Source organism: Cucurbita maxima, unplaced genomic scaffold (assembly GCF_002738345.1).
Source record: "Cucurbita maxima cultivar Rimu unplaced genomic scaffold, Cmax_1.0 Cma_Scf00009, whole genome shotgun sequence".
Lineage (NCBI taxonomy): Eukaryota > Viridiplantae > Streptophyta > Magnoliopsida > Cucurbitales > Cucurbitaceae > Cucurbita > Cucurbita maxima.
The window spans coordinates 6,175,874-6,202,789 of NW_019272025.1; the positions used below are offsets into that span (position 1 = coordinate 6,175,874).

Sequence of the window (26,916 nt, forward strand, 5' to 3'; positions counted from 1 at the left end):
GTTATATTAACTATATATTAACTAAAACTTTGGTATTTGATTAGTGGGATTAAAGATGGCATAATTCTCAAATGCCATGGTTCAATGCGAGAATAAAGAATCGCATTACAAGGGAAAATCTTTTTCAATTATCTTCTGTTTCTTACATTCTCTTAACTGTAGTCTTGGAGAAGATGTTATGTTCCATCTTTCTTTTCTTTTTTTTTCATTGTTAAAAATGGTTGTCATCCATAATTCATGCCCAAGATTTGATATTGGTTTATTGGGTCGAGAATATATATATACTTCAAAAGTGATTTATTGTTGTTTTACCGAACAAATAATTGAGTAGAATTAAATTATAGCATGTGGTTCATGTGAAGGAATGGAATAAACATAATATAAGAAAAGAGATATAGAAACTTGTCTCGAATTCCACGTGGAAACTGGAGCACCCTGTTGATATGCAATATAATAAGCCAAATTGGTGATGGGTGTTGGTGTTGGTGTTTCCTTTCGGCATCATTTCTAAATGGCGCTCATCTTGTTTGCATATAAAACCCAACTCCATTGCCAATCCCACTCCCGAACAACATTCAAACTCCCAATCTCTCAGTCTCAGATCCCATTTCTGCAATGGACAGCTACAGAGATATCTTCATTCAAGTGCAGCAAGAACAAAAAGGACAAAGATTCTCCACAAGGAAGCAACCAAACGAAAAGGATGACATAAACCAAAGAGCTGAAGCTTTTATTACCAACTTTCGTAATCAGCTAAAGATTCACTGACCCAACCGTCTCTGGGTCTGTGAGATGATCCCACGAGCAAAGATCTAAACTCTATCACCTTTGTTCTTTTGCTATGTCAATAAGTTCCTGTAGTTGCTTTGTTCCTCTGAATCTCCTTTAATTCATCATATATGTTTGAGCACGCAATAAATGTTTGAATCTTTTTTGGGTCTTGTGTTGTTTATATTCACAAAGGCAGATATCTCCAAGATTAGACAATACTAGCATAAGATCTCCCACAAAATAAACAAACTAGCCTGATATTGATTAACAAGATTTACTTACAAGTATTTGCTTTCTGTTCAAGAATGTAATGAAATCAAATTCTAGAACTAAGCCCTCCAGTCCTGTAACTAAATCAACAACTTTACCATTAGGCATTCTGAAGGCAACTAACGAGGTCAGGTCAGGCTTGATTGAACCAAATCCATGTTCTCTCCGAAATAAGAGTTTCTCTGTGCCTTCTTTCACCGCATCGTTGAAAAATATCGTTCCGCCGTCCCGCTTCTCATGCCTGGAGGACTTGACAATGCACAATATGACTTTTCAAGCCATTTCTGCCAGCTATGCTGAACAATAAATTTGAAACTAGGGTCCTCAACTGACCTTTCCCAGCAATATTTTCCCACAGGTCAGGATTGCTCTCAACCCTTTTATCCGGACTTGAAACATCAACTAGACTGATGCTCATGTTGTTGCGAATAATGCAAAGCTTCCCGTTAAGCGAAACTAGCGCAGCAGCCTCTAGAGCACGAGAACTTCCAAAATGGAGCTTGCTATCGATGAATTTGGTCCATGAGTCCGTTGCACCATCGTAAACCCTGAGCTTGCATCCATCTTGGCAATCCAAGGCATAAAGTTGTCCATTTAAAGAAATACTCGGGTTCCGCCAGCCAGCAACCATCCCATCACTTACCGTTGTCCAAGTATTAGTTATGGGAGAATAGGCTTCACTCATGACCTCTCTGCGAGTTCCAAGTCCTTTCAGGAACCACAACCCTTCATGAACTACACCAATGAATGGCAACATTGCCGAGCTCATATCTGAAATAAAGCTCCATCTGTTCTTATTGGGATCATAAACTTCAGCAGAACGAAGAGTTCTATGGATCCCCTCACATTCACCGCCAGCAACATAAAGGCAGTTATTAATAACACAAGAGCCGAAACAATGACGTTTCCGAAGCATATCAGGTGCTCTATGCCATTTGTTTGTACGGGCACTGTAGAAAATCACTCGCCTCATTGATCCCCTTATTGGATCTTTCCCTCCAAATAAGTATAGGTGGCAACCACTAAGAACAGCACAGCCAAAACCGAGGGCCTCGGAGTATTCAATGGGGACAGGTGGAAGTGATTGCCAAAGCTGGTAGGTAGGATCAAAGGCATGCCATGATATCCTTCGGTCACGTTCCCTTTTGATGACGTAGACCCACTCTTCTGCCATGCCAAGACTTTTCCTTAGAGAATAATAGAAGTTTCCCATCAAGAGTCGATACCATCTCTTACAGACAAGGCGGAGTTTCCTGTGTTCCACTCGAGGGACTCGAATTAGACAAGCAATGGCAAGATCGTCAGGAAGGCCTGGTAGGAGTGGAGGCTGGACTCGGTTCCTTTCTCTCCGCGAAGTTTTACTTCTATGTGCATTTGGATTAATATCAGGCTGGATACATATTTTCGTGCCAGGGACGAATTTTCTAGCTCCAACAGCTGTTTTCAAGCCTGAATCTACTTTGCAATAACATGATACAGAATCAACCTACAATATATTTTCAATTAGCTGCAAAAAAGTTTACATGACAACTTCCAAATAAGAAAAAAGAAGCCAACGTTAACCCAACATATCTTCAGTTAGATGCAAAAATGTTTACGATAGCAACTTGCCAGAAAGGTAAAAAGAAGACAAAAATAGCCCATATGAAACCCAGCGAATCATGTATGGCATTCAATTGACGCTTAAACTTTTGCCACCCTATTTGGATGGTTGGTCTTATGCCTCCAAGTATTCTAGAAAGGGCAATAATGAGCCCAGGGATTGTGCCCAAAATATCTATCTTTGATTCAATAGAAGTAAAGGGCACAGCTCCTATGGGGGCTGTACCATAGGATTTCTGAACCGACCACGCTGAGACGAAGACCATAACAGAAGAAGTTAGAAGATGCGAGCACAACACGCCACTCCCTCCAAGATATGAATACTTTGGTAAATATCGACGGAATGCAATGAAAAGTCTCACTCAACATGCCTATTTTTAATTATCTTATGAAGCACTCATCTTTGCATATTTTTAATTAAATCTATTCACCAATCAATGCATCTCTTTATAATTCACAGGGATCTCACACTCTGCAACGAGAATCTTCATATTTTGTAATCCTCATAAGTTCTTTCATGTGTTCAGATTCAGTAAAAGTATTAGAATGATGGGCATCAAAATTTGTGAAGCCTTTCCACACACAGAAAGGATCATCCACAATTTCTTTCTTTTTTTTTTTTTTTTTGGTTAAGAAACAGACCTTTTATTGAGAAAAATGAAAGGATATAAAACAGTTTCTACAATAAGATGGCAAATGAATAACACCAGAAAGAAATTTGTTCAAACACAAATCCAAAATCCTCATGAAAGACCTGAAACTTGGAATCAATTCTTAGAGAGGGTTGAGAACATAATCCAGCATCCAGAACGCATAAAAATAGAGCTGAGAGGATTATTTAGAAAATTCAACAGAATGCTGACGAAAGAAGACATTAAGTAGACAGATGCGCTCGTAAAGACCTACCGCAGAAAACCCAATAATCGAATTAAGATGCGATAGTTTTAGATAAGTTAAAATAAAAAAAATAACCCCACCGCTGTTTTATACCATAAATCCCCGAAGTGAAAATCGTAGAGAACAAATGCGAGGTGTTGAGGGCCAAGAAGAGGCAGAAGAGCGCTGGTAAGCGAAATTAGGCGGACCAAACTACATAATTTCCATGGATAATCTACTCGGCTAGTGTATGGATGACAATGATAGGAGAAAGCAAGGCAATTAGTCGGGAAAACGGTACAAAGGGAGAGTATATTTCGATTGGACTAACCAGTGGAGCTTGAATTCGAATTCCCCTTTGAGCTCTTGAAGAGTGTTCAACTGATTCGTTCATTTCGGAAGCAAAGAATCATATATTCAATTTCCAGGCGCACCCTGCGTGAAAATCAAGGGTAAAGAAGGCAAAGCAGACTCGGATCACCAAAACTTCAACCCTTCAAGATTCCGATCTAACAAAGGGAATTGAACCCGTTACGATGAGCGTTTGACCCGAAGAACCGCTTACAAGAAACCAAATATGAACCAGAATGAGTAAAAAGAAGGGGAGAGAGAGAGCCCGTTTTCTCTCGGTAACGCGCGCACAGATTTCTGATTTTTGGAAGCATCAGATTTAAAACTATTTTTCAATGAGAGAGAAGGACAAGAAAGTGTAATGAGAAGGGTGGTGTTTGTTGTTACCATTAATGGGTCAAAACCCAATTTTGAGGGGAAAGAAGAGATAGACAAGTCAATGTCATTCAGTGGAGAGCCCTTCCCCTTCCCCTATTTCACTTCTGGACATGGATTCACAAACAAAGTGAAATTATTATCCACGAAGAAATTGCCTTAAAGCATTAAACACAAGACAAATAATATCATCACTGTAATGATCGAGTCCTGTGCATCATTTTTCTCTCGGCTTTTTATGGAATATTTCTTGCAGAAAAAGGAAGAAAAAAGTGTTCGCAAGGTAGTTTTAATTGCTATTTGTTTGCTTGTTTGAAAGTTTCTAAAGTTTGTGAAAATTGTTTACTGTGCGGACGCTAATTATGTGAAGATATGAATGCTTTTTCTAAACCAAATTCAATAAATGAGGGACCACTGGTCCACGCCCTTATTCTGATGCCTCTGATTAAATATGATATTGCCAAAACCACAACATCATACTGCTCCCCCTAATCTCTAATCCATTGGAATTGGAAGGCTAAACGCTAATGAGTGAACTTGAAACTACAAGGCAAGGATAGATTTACAATGACAAGGTCACGAGGATTTCCGTAACTTGCTTTCTATCATCTCTATCATCATTACTTGTTCAATTAGAGTACAATAAACCCATAAAATCAGTCCAAACAGTAGTCTGGTCACACAAAATGTTTAACATGAAATAATAGACAGACGCCACAACCTTCTCATGTTGCAGAGAAAGAGAGGAAACTTACTCGCTCTTAATTGGATAGAACTAACGTCTCACAACACGGAGAAATATAAAAGCTAAAATGTGTACAATAGTTTCATTCTTTGAAGTATGTGAAAGAAAATTTAACCCAGCAAAACCTGGTCCCTACGTTCTGAAATCATAAGGCCCTAACAGATGGTTTTCAATTTATTTCGGGTCAACAACAAAATAGTACAGAAACTATGAAATTCTTCAAGAGGGGGGAAGAAGAAGATACCCCCAACAAGCTCGAGGAATACCCAAGCAAACTGGGATTTAAAGAACTTTGGCATAAGTGATGGAAAACGCAATAGCTGCCGAACGGTAAAGCCCTGAGATCTCTCCACCCACCATATTATCCAACTGATAAGAGACGAGCAAAAAGAAATCCTACTTTGTTAGTACCATTTTAACCAACACCTAACGAACACTGCACACAACTCTACATTCCTAATGGGCCCCAAAATGGACAACGGTTTCTCCTTTTCCCCCCATAATGACAATATAATCACTTTTAACACCAATAGTCGAAGAAAAAAAAAAACAATACTCTATTCAGGCAGAAACGGGTTCCTCTACCCATCACCTAAACACTGTAAATAATTTAAAAGCGTACATGTTAGTCCCATGCACTAGTCACCCCTGAGCCACCGTACCCTCCCCCTCCATATCCACCGGAAACACCACCATAACCCCCACTGTTGCTATTGTTGTTGCTGCCTCCACTATAATAATCAGAACCACCTCTGCTGAAAGAGGAATCCCTTCGATAGTCACGGCTACCAAATCGGCCTCCCCCAGAACGACGATTTCTCCCTCCACTGTATGAAGACCTGGCAGCAAATCGTGATAGCCAATCAGGAACTTCTTGATTAGATTCTTGCATCAGATCAGCCAAGGACCTTGCTATGGACGAATTGTTCTCATTAAAAAAGGCAGTAGCTAAACCAGTCTTCCCAGCTCTCCCTGTTCGTCCAATTCTATGAACATAATCATCAATGTCATTAGGGAGATCGAAATTCACCACATGTGCAACATGAGGAATGTCAAGCCCACGGGCAGCTACATCAGTTGCCACCAAAATTGGCGTGTTCCCACTTCTAAATGACCTCAATGCTTGTTCTCTTTCCTGCAAACATGTATAAATACATAAAACAGGACCACAAATAAATTGTAAACAATCCAAATGCAAGAAATTATTATAATACGTGGTCAAACACAGATTTTAATTTCTCTCCCATGCATCAATGAGTACAAAACAACCATTATCGGTAAAAACAGCTTGCCACCCTCAAATAACTTCATGGCCAGTAGCAGACACCCTCTTCTTAATTAGAAAATTACTTAATACTTGGAAACATGGACTGAGTAACAATAACATCTAAACTTTGCGGGAGGACAAGGAAACAACTCAGATGACAAGATCAAAATGAGCTATCACGTTCTAAAACACTATCCATCTGAAGCTGTAACTCAACTATCACAACTTCAGTCTTCACTTAGAACTCGCAATCTAGATTCAAAACATTCAAGACAAATTATGCAAGACTGAACACTCCAGTAAAAAGCAGCTGGCCCTTCTTGCATTTTCCAGAGTTCCTATTGAAAAGTTTCTTACAACTCTTAAGAATAAAGCAAGACCTTCATAGGGAAGTCTCACATGCATCATTCCATAATTAATGACAAAATCAACAAATAGAGACTGTTGAAGTTCCATGATTACATTTAACATCAAATGCCAGAACTTTTACACCTTAGTAGATTTAGCAGGAATCTAAAACTCAGAAACCGCAGTGGGTTTTGAATAATGCTAAGAATAATGAAATGGTCAGGAGACAAAAAGAGAATGCAACAAGTCAACGAAGTGTAAAATATGATATAGAATATCAATCAACAAATCATTTGTAACTGCAGAATAATGTTGCAACCTATTTCTTTAAAGAACTTCAATTACTTGAGACTTTTATCCAAGTAATAGGCAAAACTAAGTTCCCATTTACACAAGACTTCGCATATATGCCCGTTGATGTATGCATCATTGTGTACCTTCATATATCCATGATCTTTTAAAAATATCCATTTTATCCTTCATGCATTAAGTTTTTTAATTAAATCCTTAGCAGTTAACATTAAAGAGGACAACACAGAAATTTAGAATGACAAAAGGTTAGAGCCATAATTAAATAACTAGACTGAATTAAATTAGTGTTTGATCACAGGAATTTTTAGTGACGAGGGGAGATCATAAACCATGTCCACAGATAGGATAAATTTAAAATGGTATACATAGACTTCTTGTTTTCAAAAAAACAGTGGAAGCATTTTTACATTTTTGATAGGAAATGATATATTTCGTTGATGTGAGAAAATATAATTTTATGGTAAGAGTGACAATATATATAAAAGAAAGGAGATATCCATCCCCAAGCTAGAGTAAGTCACATAAAAGCCTTCCACTTGGCACTGAAGGCTTAACATTATTGATTAGTTAGAGGTTCCCATTAAGAGTACAAGATTTCTCTCATAAGGGCAGAACTTGTCCACCAAATTGCCATAACCCTCTTGTTCAATGATATATCGTTTCTTTAATAGAGGCAGTTCAATTTTCCTTAACCTATACAGACATACGCACAAACATTTTCAAATGATGAACCGCATAAAATAGAAGCAACAGCCAAGAAGGTAGCTAGTAGTGCAGTTTGGAATGCTAGGAGATACCTCCAAGGTCCCCAAGATCAAGTTCCTAGGGTAAAACTTAATAATGTAAAAGCAGAGATTGGTGGAGGGATGGGCTATGAGTAAGCCTATATTCAAATTCAAGCTATAGCAGTAATACCAGAACATAAAAATCCAGTGTAATTTTCCCAGTGGAAATTAAACCGTAAATAGAAATAATAATTCCTTTACCAAGAGTTACTTTTTGCTACTTTTTTTTTTTTTTTCCTTTTTTTCGGTTGAAGTGTAAAACAAGAAACTAGCACACTATATTTTCTGGGAAAAAAGATTAGAACAACTGCTTTAAGATGAAGATCAATAAGCTTTTTTTATTTGAACAAATTTCATCAGTTGACTAAGGTTGCATTGTGAACTGCCAGACTAAATGAAACAATGTCAAGCTACGGTCCTGCATATAGGTTTAGCCCATCAATTAAAGTTTCTATCAACGGGATTACCTTAAAAACAAAGGAAAAAAAATATGCCAGGCACGAATGTACTTACCTGTTGTGTTCTATCACCGTGAATGGTAGTGGCAGGAAAACCATTAAGGCATAACCAATGTTCAAGAGCATCAGCTCCCTTCTTTGTCTCCACAAAAACCAAAGTAAGAGATTGCTGCCAGTACAGAAATCATATAAAAATCTACATGAGGCATATTTCCTTAGCAATTTAGGAAAATCAAGATAAATGTTCTATGCCTAAAATTCAATATCCTAACCTAGAAATATGAGACTGATGGAAGCACAAGTCATAGAGACCAATCCATAAGAAAAAAGTTATTTAAAAAAACAAAAAAAAAAAAAAACTAAAACCCCGAGAATCCTCACAATGATGGGTTAAATATAAAACATATACCTTGCCCTGCACACCATTTGACCTCTGTGCATGAAGAAGGTCCAATAAATGACTTCTCTTATCAGATTCATGAACAAATTCAACTCTTTGAGCAATTAGATCAGTACTTGAACCCACTCTTCCAACAGCCAGAAATATATAGCTTGAAAGAAAATCAGAGGCCAGTCTCTGCAAGAAACAAAGTCAACATAATATGAGTTTGATGTCAGAAGAGGAGTGCCCAAAACAAATGCCTGTCTTTGATTCTAACATGCTCCCCCACTTCTACACTACGTAATATAAAAAATGCACTTGGTTTATACGGATAAGGAAAAGTAATACCATTAAGAATATAATGCATCGGAACACATAAAGTTGTAGGCATACTGAAGTAGTACCTGAATCTCCCTTGGAAAAGTTGCACTAAACAGCATAGTCTGCCTTACACCAGGAGGAGGCATGTCCATTTGTTCTACTATTTTCCTGATTTGGGGCTCAAATCCCATATCTAACATGCGATCTGCTTCGTCAAGGGCCAAGTATCTTATCATTTGCAGTGAAACTTTAGCCCTTTCAAGCAAATCTACCAACCTTCCCGGAGTTGCAACAAGAATATCAGCACCTCTTTCTAGATCACGTAGCTGATTTTTTTATTAAAAAAAAAAGTATCAATAGTGCTAACCAAATAAAAATTATAAACAAGAAAAATTTTAAGGACACGAGTGGATTGTGACATCACAAATGAACCATAAAAACGAATAGATCCTACACCTACTAACAGTAGATGACAAAATTTTCATGACATTTTAAGTCAAGGAAAATTAATAGATCATCGTATGAGTATGAATTTTTTACAAAGCTTTTCGAGATGTAATATGTCTCTCATCAATAACTGCTGGTAGCTTAGTTCCTAAACCAATAAGTTCGGGCTAGTACCAGCAAAGGAAAATCTAACCAATTTTATCTTGAAAATATTGTTCGTCAATTACCACACCACAGTATAAATGTACACAAACAAAATGTTCATGTTTGTGACCATGGTTAAATCATTCTAAAGTAATTATAATAAATGTTTTTTTTTTCTCAAGCTGACATAGCATCATTGGACAACATTACGATGAGATGATTTACTGTCACAAGTACATATACTCCCTCGCCCCTCACAATATACTTCCATACAAATATGCAATGCAAGGGCAACCTCAGCAACTACATGAACAGTACTTCGATGCAAAATTCATTTGTCCTGATTTTTCTTACCTGAATATAATTATATAAATAAACAAATGTGTGCGTGTGTGTGGGGACACACACACGCACATTGTGTGCTTACATACTTCAAAGATAGAAAATGATGAAGGGAGTAAAGGAACACGAAACCTGTAGGTTGATTGGTGACCCCCCATAAGCAACCACCACTCTGACACCTGTTTGATAAGAGAATTTCCTTGCTTCTTCATGTATCTAAAACACAAGAATTCATCCGTAAAATGCTACATTGTAATGAGTAGATGACTTATTACATAATCAAAGGAAAACGAAATGAAAGTTTTTTTAGGAAAACTCACTTGCATTGAAAGCTCCCTAGTCGGGGAGAGAATAAGGGCAAGTGGGTACGCTGTACGTGCACCTCGAGCTGGTCTCTGCATATTCTGGCCCTTCATTATGCCGCTGATAATGGGGAAACAAAAAGCAGCAGTCTTTCCAGATCCAGTCTGAGCACAAGCCATCAAGTCTCTCCCTCCTAGGGAGATGGGAATAGCATGCCGCTGAACGGGAGTTGGTTTTACATACTTGCATCGCCGAATGTTTTGATTAAGCGCTTCACCCAAATCAATTTCAGCAAATGTATTCACCGGAGGAGGTACATTTTCACCACTAGTTTCCACAGGAATATCTTCATATGCATCAAAATTTATACCAGTATTTTCTAGCTCTCCAAATTCTTGCTCTGTATCATCATCGTCTCCAAATGGGTTCACTTCACGATCCCCCCTCCCGCGATCCCATCCACCTCCTCTATTTCCCCATCCACCTCCACGGCTGCCACCACCATACCCAGAGCGATTATAATCATTCCTGGGACCACCCCAGCGGGGCCCTACATTTCCAGAACGATCGTTTCCCACAGCAGGCCCACTGTTCGCTGCAGCAGGTGGATCAGAAGAGGCTGGGCGATTCCGAAGATGTGGTGGAACATAGGTTGATCGGCCAGGCGCTGTTGTAGTTCCAGCACTACAGTTGTTAGCAGAAGAACCAGCAGCTACATTATCAGCAGCAGAGCTTGCAGCCAAATCTGCCCACGAAGTTCGCATAGTCGGAGACCCTTTCACAAGTGCAGCAGGAAAAAAGTTCGCCAATCCACTCCAAATGACAACAAATTCTGCACATTATTTATCAATAAACAAATTAACCCACCTCCTCAGAAAACGAAAGGTTCAAGCATGCATAAACCCAGGGGTGAACACAAGTATATTCGGATGTAAAGCTAAGTCGAGCTGTGAGGAACTTAATACGGGAACATGGAAATAAATGCGTCCTCCGATCAACGAAAAGAAGCCCAAAAAAAAAAAAAAAAAAAAAAACAACTATCCGAATCGCGACCTCTTTTAAGTCTAAAATTAATCGCTCTCAAATCCCAGATTCTTTTTCGCGCAACAAACATAACTCACGAAAGTAAGAAAAACAGATAATCTTGATCTGCAGCAAAAGCAAGTAGAGGAAAGCAAGGAAAGCCCAGGTGGGAAAAAAATAAAACAAAATCAAGAAACAAGAAAGAGTTTAAAATCATAACAATGCACGCAAGGACAAAGATACGGAGACGGGGAAGGAGGGAAGAACCTGAAGAACAGGAAAAACAAAAAAAAACGCGGATACCTGAAATGACGCAAAAATAGTGGAAGATCCAGGAACCCTAATTTTCGTGTAGCAGAAAAGAGGGAGAGATAAAAAAGCGCCTTGCTTCAAGAGAACGAAAACAAAAATATCTGATATTTCAGAATAAATGTTTATATATATAAATATGTCTAATTTCGCGTTTTTTCTTGTGTCTACTTTTCCCTCCTCCGCTTTTTTTCTTTTATTCTCAGAGTTTAGGTAATTAAAGTAAAACTTGTGAATTTCAGATCAAAATTAATTAAGGTAAATTATAAATTACTACGTCCGTACGTATGTTTAGAGGATTAGCGGTCCAAATCCTCTATTTTCTTTTTCTTCCGATTTTTATTCGTTCTCTCTAATTTCACATTCTACTTCATCACTCCCTCACTGCACACTAAATTAATTGATTTTATGTGACTCTACGGTTTTAAAAACTAGATTTCCTTTTATCATCCAGTTGTTTATTTTGGTAATATGTGAGCTGTAAAAATAACCCAACAAGAAGAATGTTTGATTTTAAAAATGGGTAAATCACATATTTTTACCAATTTAGTCCTGATTCTTATTCTGCAAATTTAGACCCAACTGGGCATCTGATCCATCACATATTTTATTAAATTCATTACAACAGTACAATACAAGATTTCTATGCTTAATCTGGAATAATCCTTCCGATAACCTCCGACGGCTCCCGTTTCGATCACGATCGTCCATTCACATCCACGATCTTAGGAGCGCCACGTGTCCACTCCACGTTCATATCACGCGCGAAACCTGAGATTGGGGTATTCGTTACCCGCCTTTCCAACAAAATGACGGAAGAGGAGTTTCTTTCTACCATTCCAATTTTCAATTCTCAAAGAGAGGGAGAGAGAGAGAGAGAGAGAGAGAGAGAGAGAGAGAGAGAGAGAGAGAGAGAGAGAGAGAGAGAGAGAGAGAGAGAGAGAGAGAGAGAGAGAGAGAGAGAGAGAGAGAGAGAGAGAGAGAGAGAGAGAGAGAGAGAGAGAGAGAGAGAGAGAGAGAGAGAGAGAGAGAGAGAGAGAGAGAGAGAGAGAGAGAGAGAGAGAGAGAGAGAGAGAGAGAGAGAGAGAGAGAGAGAGAGAGAGAGAGAGAGAGAGAGAGAGAGAGAGAGAGAGAGAGAGAGAGAGAGAGAGAGAGAGAGAGAGAGAGAGAGAGAGAGAGAGAGAGAGAGAGAGAGAGAGAGAGAGAGAGAGAGAGAGAGAGAGAGAGAGAGAGAGAGAGAGAGAGAGAGAGAGAGAGAGAGAGAGAGAGAGAGAGAGAGAGAGAGAGAGAGAGAGAGAGAGAGGGGAGGGGTCATACGAAATTTAACTTTGATTTTTCCATTTTTCTGTTCTTTTCTTTTCTTTTCTTTTCTTTTCTTTTCTAGTGATTAGAAGAAGAGGACGGGGAAGAAGACGTAGTCCTTTTCTAGGGTTTTCCGACGGATCTTTTATGGCTCACGAATTCCTATGAACTTGAGGAGAGCACCACCGAATCGGCGGGATCTTGATCTGTGATTGCCTTCGCTATTGGAGAGGAGAATCACCAAAACGTACGCAGGGTAAACCATGGATTCCGTATCATCCAACTCCCATGGAAATCTGGACGAGCAGATTTCCCAGCTCATGCAGTGCAAGCCCTTGAACGAGCAGGAGGTTCCCTTTTTCTTTTTCTTCCGCATTTTTCCTTCCTTCTTGCTATATCGTAGAATCTAGAGATTATTTGCTTATACTCGGGGGGTTTCGGATGGTTTAAAAGGCAATGTGATGGATCCAGCCTGATCCGTTAGGGTTGCTGGACTTGGAATGAGGTACTACTCTAGCGTTTCTGGGCTCGTCGGTATCATGTCTGGGTTTGGTTACGTTGGAAGCCTTTCCAGGGTAGATCTAGCGGTTGGATTATTAGAAATATGGTTATTCGTGCAAGATTAGCGCCAACGCGAATTAGATTGCTAATCTTGGTGCCATTGCAGTTGCTCTTTATCACTTCCAACATTACCTCACTCGGAAATTGTTGCCCCAGTTGGTGCTATTTTGAGTGGTAAGATACGCTAAGTACGCGTCTGTCTTGTTCTTGGCAACCGTTCATTCCACCTGCATTTGTTTGTGGCTTTTGAACGTGGAATCAGGCGATTGGCCCATCAACACAATGTAAATCGACCAATGATGTTGCATCCATTCATCTCCACAGTTTTCTTGGAAGTATAATTGGTAGCTGTACAATTTTACTGTTTCACGTTTAGAAATGGGACCGAGCATTGATGTAAAATTTACAAGCGTTCCACTTTTTATATAGTGGGCTTTCTGACTAACTATACTTCTTTCTATCGTAGCGTTAGTGAGAAAGCTTGAGCAACACCAGTTACTGAAGTAATGGTATTTAGCTGCCTATTTATGTTGTGGGAAGCTGCCCAGAACATTCTTAAAGTTACATTTTGCGCTAGACATGTGAATTTATGAATTATGCCTCGATTCAAGATAATTTAGGTCAATATAGGAGAATCCTTGATGGTTACAAAATAACTTTCCAATTGGAAGCAAGGGAAGCATAACTATAGGAAGCAAAGATGTTAGACAGTTTACACCATGAAATATCATAACAACTAACGAATTAAAGAACACTGCAAAATTAACTTCTTTGTCCATAAAATCCCTTTGATTATGCTCTTTCCAAATGACCCAAAGGAAAGTGCTGCTGATGTGGACCCATAGCAAAGCTTTGGCATCTTTGAAGGGGTGGCCCAATAAAACAAGAATGAGGATGGCTTTCATAATGGTGAATCTTGAGACTCTTGAGTTTGTGCAAGAGCCATTAGAAGAAAGAAGGTTCTATCAAATTTATGATATCTGAGTGGCTGTGTTCTGTTTTCCTTTTATCTATGAACTTCCTGACCCCTGTGTTAAGTCAAAACTTGGTTTCAATCCGAATTCGACATCACAGAACCAGGAAGGATGCTAATAAGTAATAATAAGTGGAGCAGAACCCTGTTGGCTAAACAAAAGACATATAACTTGAGAAAGTAAGATCTCCGCTCTGTTGTCGGGAAAAGGGATCTAGCTAGTTTCTCAAGCTACCTGCAATGGCATTAGTCGATCGATAGTTTGCTCCTTCTCTTGATCTTCTCTTTCCCCCATTTTAGCTAGGTTGGGAATATTATATTCTACCCCCTATAGACTGATGTTGGGTTCTGTAACTATTATTATTTTCATTGAAACTTGATTTCCTCTCATCTTTCACAGTTTTCACTTTCTAGGTTTTAGCTATTAATGAAGTCCTGTTTAAAATCTACTCTATGCATTGTTAGTTTCTCCATCACTGATTATAGCTTATATTATATTGGTTACGTATGAAATCAACTTGTGATTGTCTGTGCCGAAGTCTTTTCTGTTTTATTTGACATCAGGATAGGTAAAACATATTTTTTTATGGCACATATTAACACTTCATAGATCATATTTTTCCTTTCAAGGATCTCAATTTATGGAGTGTCTATCATCTCTACTGCAGGTAAGAGTGTTGTGTGAAAAAGCTAAGGAGATACTAATGGACGAGAGCAACGTCCAGGTGTGCTTTATTTGGTGCCTTGTTATTGTTCTGTTATCTGGATTTATTGATGTTGCTTAATTTTTATGTTAATACCTTGGGGGGTTTATGCTCTGCAGCCAGTTAGAAGTCCGGTAACAATATGTGGTGATATTCATGGGCAATTTCATGATCTTGCAGAACTCTTTCGCATTGGAGGGAAGGTATTAATTCGACCATTGGCAGGATTTTCGTGATTATTATTGCTGAATGAGTAGTGATTAAAGCTTTGAATGGAAAATAAATGCTCAAGTGTGACAGAAAAGCTCTTGATATGTAGATTCTTGTTAATGTCGAATCGTTGTGCTTCTCCAACTTCAAGCATTATTACCGAGTTCACAATGAAGTATATTAGGTGATGGATATATATTGAAGCAAAAAAAGAAAGGCAAATATTTTAATGCGCTTCTGTAATGCTAGATATATGTCCTATATCCTTGATATACACACAATAACATACATTTATTAAATCAAGGTCATGATCGATAGCTAACATATAAATGTAGTCAAATTTTCTATGCTCATCACATGCTTATATTTAATTTCGAGGTCCTTCCTGAAGTTTTAGACTATAGTTGGGCTTCAGTAGTTTAGAGTAGTCTCTTATTTCTTTTCTACATTATACCAATATCATACAGCTCTTTATTCCTTCAAAATATCTCTGTTGGGGCAGTGTCCAGATACAAATTACTTGTTTATGGGAGATTATGTTGATCGTGGCTACTACTCAGTTGAAACTGTTACGGTATGTTTTGTTTTATGGAAATGTACTAGAGCATACACTTCGTATATTATGTGGCACTAGCAGAAATTGTTTCGCTTGAAAATCTAGAGACATTGCAAAAACTGAACTATTTGTAGGCCCTGAGAATTTGTTTTTATGTGCAGTATTTATGATTTAGAAGATCATAACACACCCTCTGATAACCAATTTTTTGGAAGTTCTTTTTCTGATAATTGAACATCACTACAGGTGCATTTTATATGCATTTCTTTGTTCAAAATTTTCAAATCGTCAGAACATTCAGCACCTTCAAATAATAGTATACGGATTAGAGTTTTAGCTATTATCAATGAGGGTATGACCATATATTTTCTAAGAAGGGAGTGAGTTACTAACAAACAACCTCTCGTATTGCTTGACCAAGTAGTACGTTATCCCAGGTTTCTACAAAGACACGCTTGTTCCTCTTCCTTGTCTCTTCTTATCATCACCTCTTTTTCTTTTCTTTTTTTCATTTTCCCTTGTCTTTTCCTGTGTATTATGTGAAATAGTCAATTCTTTGTTTTTCCATATTCAAGGTCTAAAAAGCATTTTCATTATTTCGGGAGTATCAAAAGAAAAAAAAAACATATTTTTCTTGGTTGTGAAAAAATAAAAAGATGAGATGAGAACATGCATTTTCTTTCAGCATTTTGCAAATAACTGTTTTTGTCTTTGAGCATGCATAGAGCCTTGATTATGTCTTGACAAAATCCAATAGATGGGAATACCATATCAAAGCAACTTCCCCTGATTGATCAGAATCATCAGTATTTGTGATACAAGTATCTTCAGATTCTAGATTATCATTAAAAATAATGACACGTTTGGCTTTTCTCATGTTGAAAGCCTCTTTCTATAGCATTCTTACTTCTTTATCATTTCTGTCTACTACTACTCTGGGACTATAGACTTGCGGAACCATTTGAAATTTGTGGTCTTTATTTATAAGGTTCGTGAGCTGAATATAGTTACTCATCCATGAGCATTAGAGATTAAAATTTTACTTGATCCACAAACGTTATACTTTATTTAACAAAGTAATTAAAAGACCACTATCCTGGAATTCAAATGTGAGCTTGCTCAATAATTTACTGCTGCACGACTCCTTCCACCATGTTCTGTTAGCATTAATTAGCCATTCTATGATAATATTTTTGTAGTAGGAACTCAACTCATGTCCTAATATGAGTCATTTTGCAGCTTTTAGTGGCCCTTAAAGTGCGATATCCTCAACGCATTACAATTCTTAGAGGAAATCATGAAAGTCGTCAGGTAAATGTTTATCATTGTCGTTTCTGCTGTTAATGTCTACCTGGATATTAACTGTTAAGTTTAATGTTATAGTTTTAGTGGATATTTGTTGGGTACCATGGGCCCAAATTTTAATGCTTTTGACAGATGACATCTCTAATTGTGGTTTATGTTCTCTTTATGCAGATAACACAAGTGTATGGGTTCTATGATGAATGTTTAAGAAAGTATGTCTTTTCTGGCTTATCCTCAGTAGGAATTTTATTTTTCAACATCCTCCTATGGCTCGACTCCATCTTTCTTGTCATATCAGATCCTTTTTTTTTTGTATCTGCGTTCCTTGTATTTAGTACTACTTTGTGATGCGCTTTTTGGGATGCGTATTCAGCTTCAATAAAAGGGTTGCTTTGATACATTTTGACATGTTTCTTGAAATATCTCATCTTGAAAAGATTATTTACTGTGTTGCTCATATTTGAAGTTGAGTTATTTGTCGGAAGATGGAAGTTATGCATGTAATCCACAAGGTAGAGAACATTTTTTGTGAACCACGACTGTATCACATCAACATGAAGTATGAAGTATAATTTGAAAATGCAACCCAAGCCTGATCTGGAAGTTTTATTATGTTATCTCATTTGCAGGTACGGCAATGCTAATGTTTGGAAGATTTTTACTGACCTGTTTGACTATTTTCCGCTGACAGCCCTGGTCAGTATAACTTAAGCACCATTATGTGTACTCACATTGTGGGGTTCTAATCCTCCTTTTTCCATTATGTTTTTTAATTTTTGTTTCTGAAGCTGCTTTTGATGCTTATTTGTCTGGCCTTTATAGGTCGAATCAGAAATATTCTGTCTGCATGGTGGTTTGTCTCCATCCATTGAAACTCTTGACAACATACGGAATTTTGATCGTGTTCAAGAAGTTCCTCATGAAGGTCCCATGTGCGATCTCTTATGGTCGGACCCAGATGATCGATGTGGTTGGGGAATTTCTCCCAGAGGCGCAGGATATACCTTTGGTCAGGTAATTTTCCTAGGCAACCCCCCACCATTTAACATTAACCGTTCATATCTTCACCATGGAGTTTTATAAGCTCTTTTTGTTGTTTCTTCAGGACATATCTGAGCAGTTTAACCACAGTAACAATTTAAAGTTGATTGCGAGAGCTCATCAGCTAGTGATGGAAGGATATAACTGGAGTCATGTAAGAAGCTTTTTCCCTTTGATGCCTGCATTTATCTTTTGTTTTGGTGGTGTGAGCAATTTAAAAATTGTAGATTGCTTATCACAGGAACAAAAAGTTGTGACTATATTTAGTGCACCTAATTATTGTTATCGCTGTGGAAATATGGCATCAATTCTGGAAGTTGATGACTGCAAGGCGCACACTTTCATTCAGGTCACTCTAATATCACAGCCAGTCGTTACTTTATTCATATCTTACCTTTGTGTTTTCTGTATGTGTCAAAAGTTGTGAAATTCTTTGCTTCTGCAGTTTGAACCAGCTCCAAGGAGGGGTGAGCCAGATGTTACTCGAAGAACTCCCGATTACTTCTTGTGATGCGGCTATTGTCAGATGAAAATTTCTAGCAGCAGCTGTTTCCAAATGTATGTTTTGGCCGTTGTTACGTTGGAGAATTTCAGTTGNGGGGGGGGTTGGTGAAGCATGTAAATTTCGGCTGGTTGCTTCAGGAGGGAGGTGTGCATCCTTGAAAATCTCAAGGTTTTTGCTGAAGGAGGCTATAGGGCTGGCGACTCATTAACTGCATATGTAACATCTCCACAGAACAATGTTGTGTTGCATCTGTTTCTTTCTTTAGTAATGTGTTTCATGTAATTTTCTTTTCCTCTGCTTTTCTGTTTACTATTTTGTAGGATGCTTGTTCTAGTTTTCTTTTTGGGGGTTCACAGATGGACCATCAGTTTAATTTCCTTCAATGAGTGCCTTCATTATTCTTTCCCATGATTTCCTCTTTTGCTGTGCACCTTTCTTCCAATGCCTTTTAGAAGTCTTTCTTCTTCAGCTACTTTGTTTAATCTTTAGTATCTATAAAATGTAAACAGCCTGGCCTATTTTCAATGAGCAAACAATCAGGCCCCATTAGAAGCAGTGTATACGTTGAGTGTCTCCCATGCAGAGACTGCAATCTTCTATGCCAGAGTAGGGACGAGTTTATGTTTACCCTCGACTTTGAAGTGATAATTCAGCTGGCTGCAATTTCATACGTTCTGTGTTATGCAAAAAAAACTTTGTATTTAATAGTCTATCCTAGATTTCGAATGCAAGCCAAGCTTGTGTAAGTAACCAATAATGGGAGGAATTTTGGATCTTTTTAGAATTCGAACTTAAATTTCCTCATAAACCATTGGGAGAAATGTTTTGTAATCTGTTTGGATGCGGCAACGCATGCCTAAGTGCCTAAGTTGCTGGATGTGCAGTCAGTGAATGAGTAGACTGGGTGCCGATATAGCTTTGGTGTAAGCAAGAGGCAGTGTGAGAAGTTTCTTCGACCTCCCTACGTAAGCTCGCTTTGTGAAGTTGTTGTAATCGTTTTCTTCTATTGCTTCCAATATTTTTCGGTACAGCATCAAGGACGACCATATCGGCCAACGGCTGGGCTTGTCTAGCTGAGAGGCTCCCTTTTCTGCCTGTTTGAAATAAAACCTCGCCCTTTTGATCTGTTCTTTCATGAATTCTCTCCATTTATCAGTCACTCTCATCGACAATATATCGTTGTCACATAACTCGAACTGTGCAAGCTCATCTTGAGGAAGATATACCCTCCCTCTCAAAGCACTGAAACAAGTTCAAAACGCAATATTTAGTTGCATGAACAATAGAAGTAAGAGATAGAGAAAGAAAAGAATAGCTTACTCCTCTCCCACATCTCTTAGAATATTGGTAAGCTGATTTCCAATTCCCAAGTGGAGGGAAGCAGTGTAAATAGTTTGAGAAGAAAGCGAAGAATCGGGTGCAATTCCCATAACAGGCACACTCATTAGGCCCACAGTTCCAGCCACGTAGTAACAATACAAATACAGCTCTTCAAAACTGTCATATCGACACTTTCTGGTGTCCATTCTCATGCCCTCAATCATGTCTTTGAAAGGCTGCTTTCAGAAAACAAAACAAACACGCACAACAAGTATTGAGCCCAAGCCAGCAAGACATAAAAAACAGGAAAGCTTCTCTCAGCTCACTGCACCTTCATGTCTAAGGGAAATTTGGACACCGTGTGACTCAAAGCAGCGTCCAGCACGTCATAAGGGCACCCTTCAAATATGTCTTGCAAACGTTCTTCCCATCGGTCAAGAACTTCTGGGTTCATGTATGCAGCATTGGGGCCGTCCACAAGTTCATCTGTTCTCCTACACCAAACTGCACCAACAAAAACTCAAAACATACTCCTCACTTTGGTGGGTTTTCCGAAATGGGTTCGCTTAAAAAATGTGATTTCTTTTCCCCTTACCATATATTGCCCAAATTGCTCTCTGCCTCTCCTTCGTCATCAGTAAAGTTCCCAAGTAGAAGGTCTGGGCATATTCTGCGCAGATTTTCCTGCAACTCTCGTAAGCTTCTTCCAGAAATGAAGGATGTAACTGCAGCGTCTTACACGGTTGGGAAGAATGGTTGGCCCGAGATTGCCTTTCAACGATCTCATCGACGTGCAAATCGGCCAAAGGAATGCCTTGTTTGGACAAAGTTGGAAACTTCAATGTCTGGGGGCTTGTGGGGGCTGCAATTACCCCACCTCTGCTCATTATAACTCTAACTCTGGATCGCTTCCCTTCGCAGTCTCCAATGACTATACGAGGGTTTGGTGTAAGGGAAATAGAAGAAGTCATAGTACAGATTATTTGAGAAAAAAGATTGGGTTCAAAAGGGTTAATAAGAGTGTACAATTATTTTGATAGGCGAGGGAGGTATATTCCAACGGGGGAGGTCAATGGCATAAACAGAGTATGATTACAATTGGGAATTTGGGCTTCTGCTCTTTTCTTCACTAAAGTTGGTAAGGATCGGACAAAGAGAGAGCCTTGGATCGGAGGAAAACAACAACAATTTTGTCTTGTTTTTGGGATTTCATTTTAGAATCTTGAGCCTTCTTGATACCCTTCGGAAACTCAGCACTCCTACAAGTCTTTTATTTTATTTTACGTATTTGTAACAAAACCTTAAATCATAAAATTATGTAATGCTTATCCAACCATTATTGAAATGCAATACAATTATTTTTCAACCCCACAACATGAGTTTGTAGTCCAACTATTAGGATAATTGTCTTACCCAGTTAGGATGATAACATATTTTAAATTTTAGAAAGCCTTTAATCCCACCTCTCTTCTACCCCTTCACATTTCGTCCACGTAACAATTGAGATTGGGCCTCAAAAATCAGTTTCTTTTTCCTCAAATTATTGGGCCTACTACTATTCAAGCCCACTACACTAGCTTTTGGGGTCCAGATCCAAAATTGTTGGGTAAGCATGAGAGAGAAGTAAGAGCAAAGGAATCCCCCTTTCAAATAAAAAATACTTAAAAAAAAACAGGAGACATCCTATCATTGACAGATTCATAATGCAAAAGTGAGCATTATAGGCGTTGTCGCATTTGAATTCCTTGTTGTTTTAATAAATAAAGGCTGTCATTAAAAAAGTATGGTTTTAGAAGAAAAAGAAAGGTGTTTCAGAATTTGTTAGAATGGTGAGGAAGGAAGATGTTACTTCATCGGGAAGTAAGAGCAATTGTTTTGAAAATTAGAAAAGTATGAGGGAGTACCATTGAAAATATGACACGTGTCTTCAACCAGGAAATTACATTTATACCAGAAAGGCCCGTAATCTACGAAGCCTGGATTCATTTCTAATGCGTGTATGGTCCAAAAATAATAATAAGGTTTCTCCAACTGGGCCCACTTCTCACCCTAAGCCCTAAACCGCCGTTACATTACCGCAGGCAATCTCTTGCTTAATTAAAGTCTATAAATAAATAAATAAATAAATAAATAAATAAAATGGCACACGTGTCCAGAGAAAGGGATCGAGAGATTAATAAAATGAAGAGAGAAATACTTTTGTCATGATGCCATGTGACTCCCCATTATCTTCTCTTTTTTCTTGCTTTCCACACATCCCTTCTCTCTTTCCACGTAACCATCCTTACTTTTTTGCGTTTTTCTTTTTTTGTAAATAAATTAAATAAAAAAAGAAAAAAAGAAGAACAGCATGGTCTAAGTTGGTTAGTTAGTACAAATTATTTGAGAAGAAAATATGAAACTCTCTCGGATCATAAATACAATCCTACCCACAGCTCTAGTTGTTAATTTAAACCATTCCGCCACGTGGCACACTTTTCTTCTTCTTCTTCTTCTTCTTCTTCTGAGCCCCTATTGCCGTTCATCATAAAGACCCACAGACCCAAACCCATTGCCATCGCTGGGACGAAAGCAATTCTATGAAGACCCCACAGACAACAAAAGAAAGTGATCCTTCGCTGACACTGACACGTGGAAAATTTGATAGAGATAGAGACAGAGAGACAGAGACAGAGAGAGGGAAAGATTGATTGTCGAAGTGGTGGTTTGTATAAATGGGAGTGTAATCCCACGTAGTATTATCGAACTCTCTCTTTGTCTTACAATGGAAACCTTCCACTTGATTCCCGGTCTCCCCGACGAACTCGGTCTCGACTGCATCACTCGTTTGCCTTACACCACTCACCGCCTCGTCTCCTCCGTCTGCCGCCGTTGGCGTCAACTCATCTCCAGCTCGCATTTCTATTACCACCGCCGAAACTCCGGCGCCACCCGTCTTCTCTCCTGCTTCGTTCAGACTCTTCCCCCAACCTATTCCACCACCGGATGGAAGCTCTGCACCTCCCTCGCTTACGGACTCACCCTTTTCGACCCACTCACTCAATCCTGGGACCGAATCCCTCCGATTCCCCACTACCCAGATGGCCTCCCTTTGTTCTGCCACATAGCCAGCACGGAAGGCAAATTGGTGCTCATGGGCGGCTGGGACCCAGAGACCTACGATCCTATTGTTGATGTTTTCGTTTACGATTTCTCCAGATGTGGCTGGAGGAAGGGGAAAGATATGCCTTCTAACCGCTCCTTTTTTGCAGTAGGGGCTTCTGATGGACGAATCTACGTCGCCGGTGGCCACGACGAGAGCAAGAACGCCTTGAAATCGGCCTGGGTTTACGATCTGAGAAGCGACGAGTGGACCGAGTTGCCCCAAATGAGTCAGGGGAGGGACGAGTGCGAAGGGCTGATGGCCGGCGGCGAGTTCTGGGTGATTAGCGGCTACGACACCGAGCGGCAGGGAATGTTCGACGCCAGCGCCGAAGTGTACGACCTCGATTCCGGCGAGTGGCGCGTTGTGGATCAGGCATGGGAGACGGGGAGGTGCCCGCGGGCATGCGTCGGAATGGACAAAGAGGGAAGACTGACGAACTGGTCGGAATGGGAGGCTGCGTTCCAAGTCGGAACCTGCGGGGTGGTGATCGGATCCCAAACTGTGGTGACGGGATCGGAGTACCAAGGGGCGGCGCAGAATTTCTATGCGATGATGGAAAGGGAGGAAGGGGAAAATAGTAAAATGACCAAAATTAATGTTCCAGAAGAGTACAGTGGGTACGTTCAATCGGGATGCTGTGTAGAGGTGTGATTTGTGGAAAATATCCAATGTGGGGGGTATTATTGTAATTTTGTCCTAAGTTTGGAAATGGACATTTACATTATATTATACAGCTACCGACTATGTACATAATAAATTCCAAACAGCTACCGACTATGTACATAATAAATTCCAAACAGCTACCGAGTGCAGGCATTTGCAGTAATATGGTCTCATCCACATGGTCGCATATGCGCTCCATTTCCCACCCAGACTTCCCAACTCTATCCAATTCACTCTATCCTCAGCTGCTGCAATTAAGATAACATACTGTGTCGGTTTCAACGCTGTTCCAGCCATGAGCACACGCCAAACCCCTCTGCAGGGTCTGATGTTTGGGCCATGGACTCCGGATTCTGCACAATCCTGTTCAATTTCACAGCTTCATCTACGTTTATTTAGATTCTTCACACTCCAGCTTCATCTACGTTTATTTAGATTCTTCACACTCCAGCTTCATCTACTTTGCAGTAGTTTTCAAGGAGTGGCTTTTGATCAGCCAGGCTTCTTAAGAATTTATGATATCAAACTGAGAAGAGAGGAGCCGACCAATGAAGATATCAGTATTTTGTATGAAAATCTCAACTTAGTCATAAATACAACAGTTGGGTGACCACCAAACTTGATAGCTATAGGATCCTTCCAAATCATCACAAGAGAACGCTATATTACATCGCATATGACAGACACCTAAATTCAAAAGGGGCTACTACAAATCATTCATAATATCCACAGTTGTAGTATTCCATTCCTGTCCTCGTCTCTACATTTGCTTTCCACTGTTCTTCATAACTTCTTGCCAAAATCATATCCATGACTGTTGGTTGTTTGAGGTTCCATTCACTTTGCAAAACGTAGCGTCCACTCAGCAGCTATCTCGTCGTGTTTAGCTCTGTCGGCCAAGTACAAGTGAGCAACACCAGGTGCATTTGGATCATCTGCAACATTAGTAGAATCCAAAATGAACTGGGACTTTGAACTTGCCATCAATTAGTTGAATAGAACAACAGTTAGCACACTGCCATTGCTTCCTCAATCTTCTCTTCCTTCTCATTTTATTTAAATGGAAAACAGACCAACCATTTGTGTGATCAACCAACCTCTCTATATACTTTTTTCACCACATATGTTTTGTAACAACCTAAACTCATCCATATTGTCCTCTTTGGGCTTCTCCTCAAGGTTTTAAAAACGCGTCTACTAAGGAGAGTTTTTCACACTCTTATAAAGAAATACTTCGTTCCCCTCTCCAATCGATGTGAGATCTCACAATATTCATCCCACCGGCAATCATTGTAACTAGAAACTTTTATACTGTATAAACAAACCATCTCCCTCCATAGTCTGCATACATTCATGGAGAATAGCTCCCATTCCTAGTAAATTCCTTTCAACAATCACAGAGTCCCTCTCTGTGAAAACCGAACCTAACCGAACATATATCTGGTCTATCCCTTCGTTTACACTCCCGGTTCTTAAAGACACAAAGGACAATGCATTCCAAATGAAAGAAAAGCAGTTGAAATAGAAAGGCATATGAAGTAAACGAGAAGAAGCATAAAGTGACATAAACAATGAGTTCAAAAGTGAGGGAACTCACAAGGGTTGGGGTTTGTAAAAATTGATTTCACTGCAATTAACACCTTTGCAATTGTTAACGCAGGACTCCAGCTATCCTTCAAAATGTCCAAACTCACGTTACCGGAGGAATCGACATTGCAGTGGTAGATTCGGGTTTTAAATACAACCTGCACACCTGATCCTTCTTAATAAATAATAAACAACTTGGAACAGTGTAGCATCGATCAAGAATGAGCATCAAATTGAAGGATGTGGGGGAGAAGAGTACCTTTGGAGGATTAAATGGATAATCACTGGGAAAAATTATGTCCAGGAAAAATATGCCACCTTCATATGGTGTTCCTATAAACAACACAGACACAAGTCAAGATTACCAGAAATTTGTCCTGATTTATTGGAGATAGTGTTCATACACAGCCTTCATATGATCCAAAACAAATAAATTTAGTTTTTGGTAAAAGTTCTTCAAGCTAAACAGTGGGCATCTTCTTCCCTAATCACTTTCTTTAGAATTGTAAATAAAACATCCTTGGCAGTCAGGAAATGAAACCCCATCAGGGTTTTAGTGAGCATCTGTTCAGGAATTGAAACAAAGAAGTACGAATCCCTAAAGGGTACCTACCAGGAGGGCCAAAGATGGTAGCGAACCAGTGGTAAAGATTGTCGCCCTTTGGCCCGGCGGAGCAATCGGAAGGTGGGTCCAAGTTAAACTCAGTCATTTCTCTTTGAATTCTCTTCCCTGAAGCAGAAACGGAGGTTGTGGACGCCCATGAAGTTGGAGGCGCTAAGGACGTCGACGAAGACGATCTCCCCCCACCAAACAGAGGCTGTTGCGGGCGGTGGTCGCGATTTCCCACCATTGGATTCAGATTTTGGGAACCAAACCTGACCATTTGATTATAAATTTCCCCAATTGCACTACTTACAATGAGTTTGATGGAGGGCGATTATACTCCCAATTACCCCGCCTTAACTTTTAAATTTTAATATTATATTATATAGAATTTGATTATGCATTCAACTTTGTGTCCATAGATCAATAAATTTTAGAAACACTCAAAAATTTAACCTTTTTTTTCTCGATAACGGTAAGGAAAATTGCTGGATGGTCCAAGCCCAGTTCCAGCCTGACGACAAGCCCAGGGCAACAATTGGTTCCAGCCAGATCACAAGCCCAGTTCAGAGCCCTTTGCAACTTAACAGGATGTGCACCATCTTTAGCCACACACAAAACAACAGAAGAAGCAGCAGTGACAGTGCTGGATACTGAACTCAAACATAGGGAGCAAATAATGATCATATTCAAACAAGTGGAATATCGTTGACTTTTCTGCCAAGTCAACCCAGTTACGTGCCTATTGGGCTACTAATTCATGTGGCCCATATCATTCACGGAAGTGGGTATTTGACCCCAATTCAATCGGCCCAATAAGCATAACTGTTTCTGGTTGGGAGTACGCTTGTGGGCTTATAAAGAAGTCCAGAAGAAGGAGGGCACAACTCACAAGGATGTGAATGGTCAAAAAGTCAATGCAACTGTCGTTGATTTATTTAATAAAGCTTAATATTAAAATAAAAATAGAAGCGTTGTGACATATTGAATTTATGGTATGTACTGAAAT

At 39.3% G+C, this 26,916-nt stretch overlaps 6 protein-coding genes across 6 annotated transcripts; 2 read left to right on the top strand and 4 right to left on the bottom strand.

Annotated features, from left to right (window-relative positions):
• Positions 1-1,002: 1,002 nt before the first annotated feature.
• Positions 1,003-4,103, bottom strand: LOC111484362 (F-box/kelch-repeat protein At1g55270-like). Its single transcript, XM_023130915.1, has 2 exons — positions 3,851-4,103; positions 1,003-2,527 (listed from the first exon to the last, which is right to left on the bottom strand). Exons 1-2 carry the CDS (start codon positions 3,911-3,913, stop codon positions 1,277-1,279), a joined length of 1,314 nt encoding a protein of 437 aa, XP_022986683.1. The 5' UTR covers positions 3,914-4,103; the 3' UTR covers positions 1,003-1,276.
• Positions 4,104-4,985: 882 nt separating this feature from the next.
• Positions 4,986-11,544, bottom strand: LOC111483995 (DEAD-box ATP-dependent RNA helicase 37-like). Its single transcript, XM_023130407.1, has 7 exons — positions 11,426-11,544; positions 10,117-10,931; positions 9,929-10,012; positions 8,947-9,189; positions 8,570-8,737; positions 8,216-8,329; positions 4,986-6,125 (listed from the first exon to the last, which is right to left on the bottom strand). The coding sequence occupies exons 2-7, from the start codon at positions 10,861-10,863 to the stop codon at positions 5,616-5,618; spliced, it is 1,866 nt and encodes a 621-aa protein (XP_022986175.1). The 5' UTR covers positions 10,864-10,931; positions 11,426-11,544; the 3' UTR covers positions 4,986-5,615.
• Positions 11,545-12,709: 1,165 nt separating this feature from the next.
• Positions 12,710-18,996, top strand: LOC111483998 (serine/threonine-protein phosphatase PP2A-2 catalytic subunit-like). Its single transcript, XM_023130410.1, has 11 exons — positions 12,710-13,083; positions 14,936-14,992; positions 15,091-15,174; positions 15,684-15,755; positions 16,977-17,048; positions 17,214-17,254; positions 17,672-17,738; positions 17,865-18,056; positions 18,148-18,237; positions 18,325-18,432; positions 18,529-18,996. The coding sequence occupies exons 1-11, from the start codon at positions 12,997-12,999 to the stop codon at positions 18,592-18,594; spliced, it is 936 nt and encodes a 311-aa protein (XP_022986178.1). The 5' UTR covers positions 12,710-12,996; the 3' UTR covers positions 18,595-18,996.
• Positions 18,997-19,344: 348 nt separating this feature from the next.
• On the bottom strand, positions 19,345-21,233 carry LOC111483996 (phytoene synthase 2, chloroplastic-like). Its single transcript, XM_023130408.1, has 4 exons — positions 20,504-21,233; positions 20,240-20,412; positions 19,909-20,144; positions 19,345-19,830 (listed from the first exon to the last, which is right to left on the bottom strand). Exons 1-4 carry the CDS (start codon positions 20,877-20,879, stop codon positions 19,473-19,475), a joined length of 1,143 nt encoding a protein of 380 aa, XP_022986176.1. The 5' UTR covers positions 20,880-21,233; the 3' UTR covers positions 19,345-19,472.
• Positions 21,234-22,410: 1,177 nt separating this feature from the next.
• On the top strand, positions 22,411-23,819 carry LOC111483997 (F-box/kelch-repeat protein At2g44130-like). The gene has a single exon (XM_023130409.1). The coding sequence runs from the start codon at positions 22,673-22,675 to the stop codon at positions 23,702-23,704; it is 1,032 nt and encodes a 343-aa protein (XP_022986177.1). The 5' UTR covers positions 22,411-22,672; the 3' UTR covers positions 23,705-23,819.
• A 440-nt stretch (positions 23,820-24,259) lies between these two features.
• On the bottom strand, positions 24,260-26,256 carry LOC111483999 (constitutive photomorphogenesis protein 10). The gene is made up of 4 exons (XM_023130411.1): positions 25,917-26,256; positions 25,563-25,636; positions 25,314-25,461; positions 24,260-24,651 (listed from the first exon to the last, which is right to left on the bottom strand). The coding sequence occupies exons 1-4, from the start codon at positions 26,185-26,187 to the stop codon at positions 24,554-24,556; spliced, it is 591 nt and encodes a 196-aa protein (XP_022986179.1). The 5' UTR covers positions 26,188-26,256; the 3' UTR covers positions 24,260-24,553.
• Between the last annotated feature and the right edge of the window lie 660 nt (positions 26,257-26,916).

Bases quoted from the DNA above. Each gene is read 5' to 3' on its own strand.
- LOC111483995 (XM_023130407.1), bottom strand. From the start codon at position 10,863: ATGCGAACTTCGTGGGCAGATTTGGCTGCAAGCTCTGCTGCTGATAAT. The intron at 10,013-10,116 runs GTGAGTTTTCCT...CTTGTGTTTTAG, and splicing joins CTAGGGAGCTTTCAATGCAA to ATACATGAAGAAGCAAGGAA. The intron at 6,126-8,215 runs GTAAGTACATTC...ACATGTTTGCAG, and splicing joins ACGGTGATAGAACACAACAG to GAAAGAGAACAAGCATTGAG.
- LOC111483999 (XM_023130411.1), bottom strand. From the start codon at position 26,187: ATGGTCAGGTTTGGTTCCCAAAATCTGAATCCAATGGTGGGAAATCGC. The intron at 25,637-25,916 runs GTAGGTACCCTT...TGTTGTTTATAG, and splicing joins TACCATCTTTGGCCCTCCTG to GAACACCATATGAAGGTGGC. The intron at 24,652-25,313 runs GTGAGTTCCCTC...CTAATGTTGCAG, and splicing joins TTTTACAAACCCCAACCCTT to ATGATCCAAATGCACCTGGT.
- LOC111483996 (XM_023130408.1), bottom strand. From the start codon at position 20,879: ATGACTTCTTCTATTTCCCTTACACCAAACCCTCGTATAGTCATTGGA. The intron at 20,145-20,239 runs GTGCAGTGAGCT...TTCTGAAAGCAG, and splicing joins AATTTCCCTTAGACATGAAG to CCTTTCAAAGACATGATTGA. The intron at 19,831-19,908 runs GTAAGCTATTCT...AACTTGTTTCAG, and splicing joins CTAAGAGATGTGGGAGAGGA to TGCTTTGAGAGGGAGGGTAT.
- LOC111483997 (XM_023130409.1), top strand. From the start codon at position 22,673: ATGGAAACCTTCCACTTGATTCCCGGTCTCCCCGACGAACTCGGTCTC.
- LOC111484362 (XM_023130915.1), bottom strand. From the start codon at position 3,913: ATGAACGAATCAGTTGAACACTCTTCAAGAGCTCAAAGGGGAATTCGA. The intron at 2,528-3,850 runs GTTAGTCCAATC...AATATATTGTAG, and splicing joins TTCGAATTCAAGCTCCACTG to GTTGATTCTGTATCATGTTA.
- LOC111483998 (XM_023130410.1), top strand. From the start codon at position 12,997: ATGGATTCCGTATCATCCAACTCCCATGGAAATCTGGACGAGCAGATT. The intron at 17,255-17,671 runs GTATGTCTTTTC...TCTCATTTGCAG, and splicing joins TATGATGAATGTTTAAGAAA to GTACGGCAATGCTAATGTTT. The intron at 18,238-18,324 runs GTAAGAAGCTTT...TGCTTATCACAG, and splicing joins AAGGATATAACTGGAGTCAT to GAACAAAAAGTTGTGACTAT.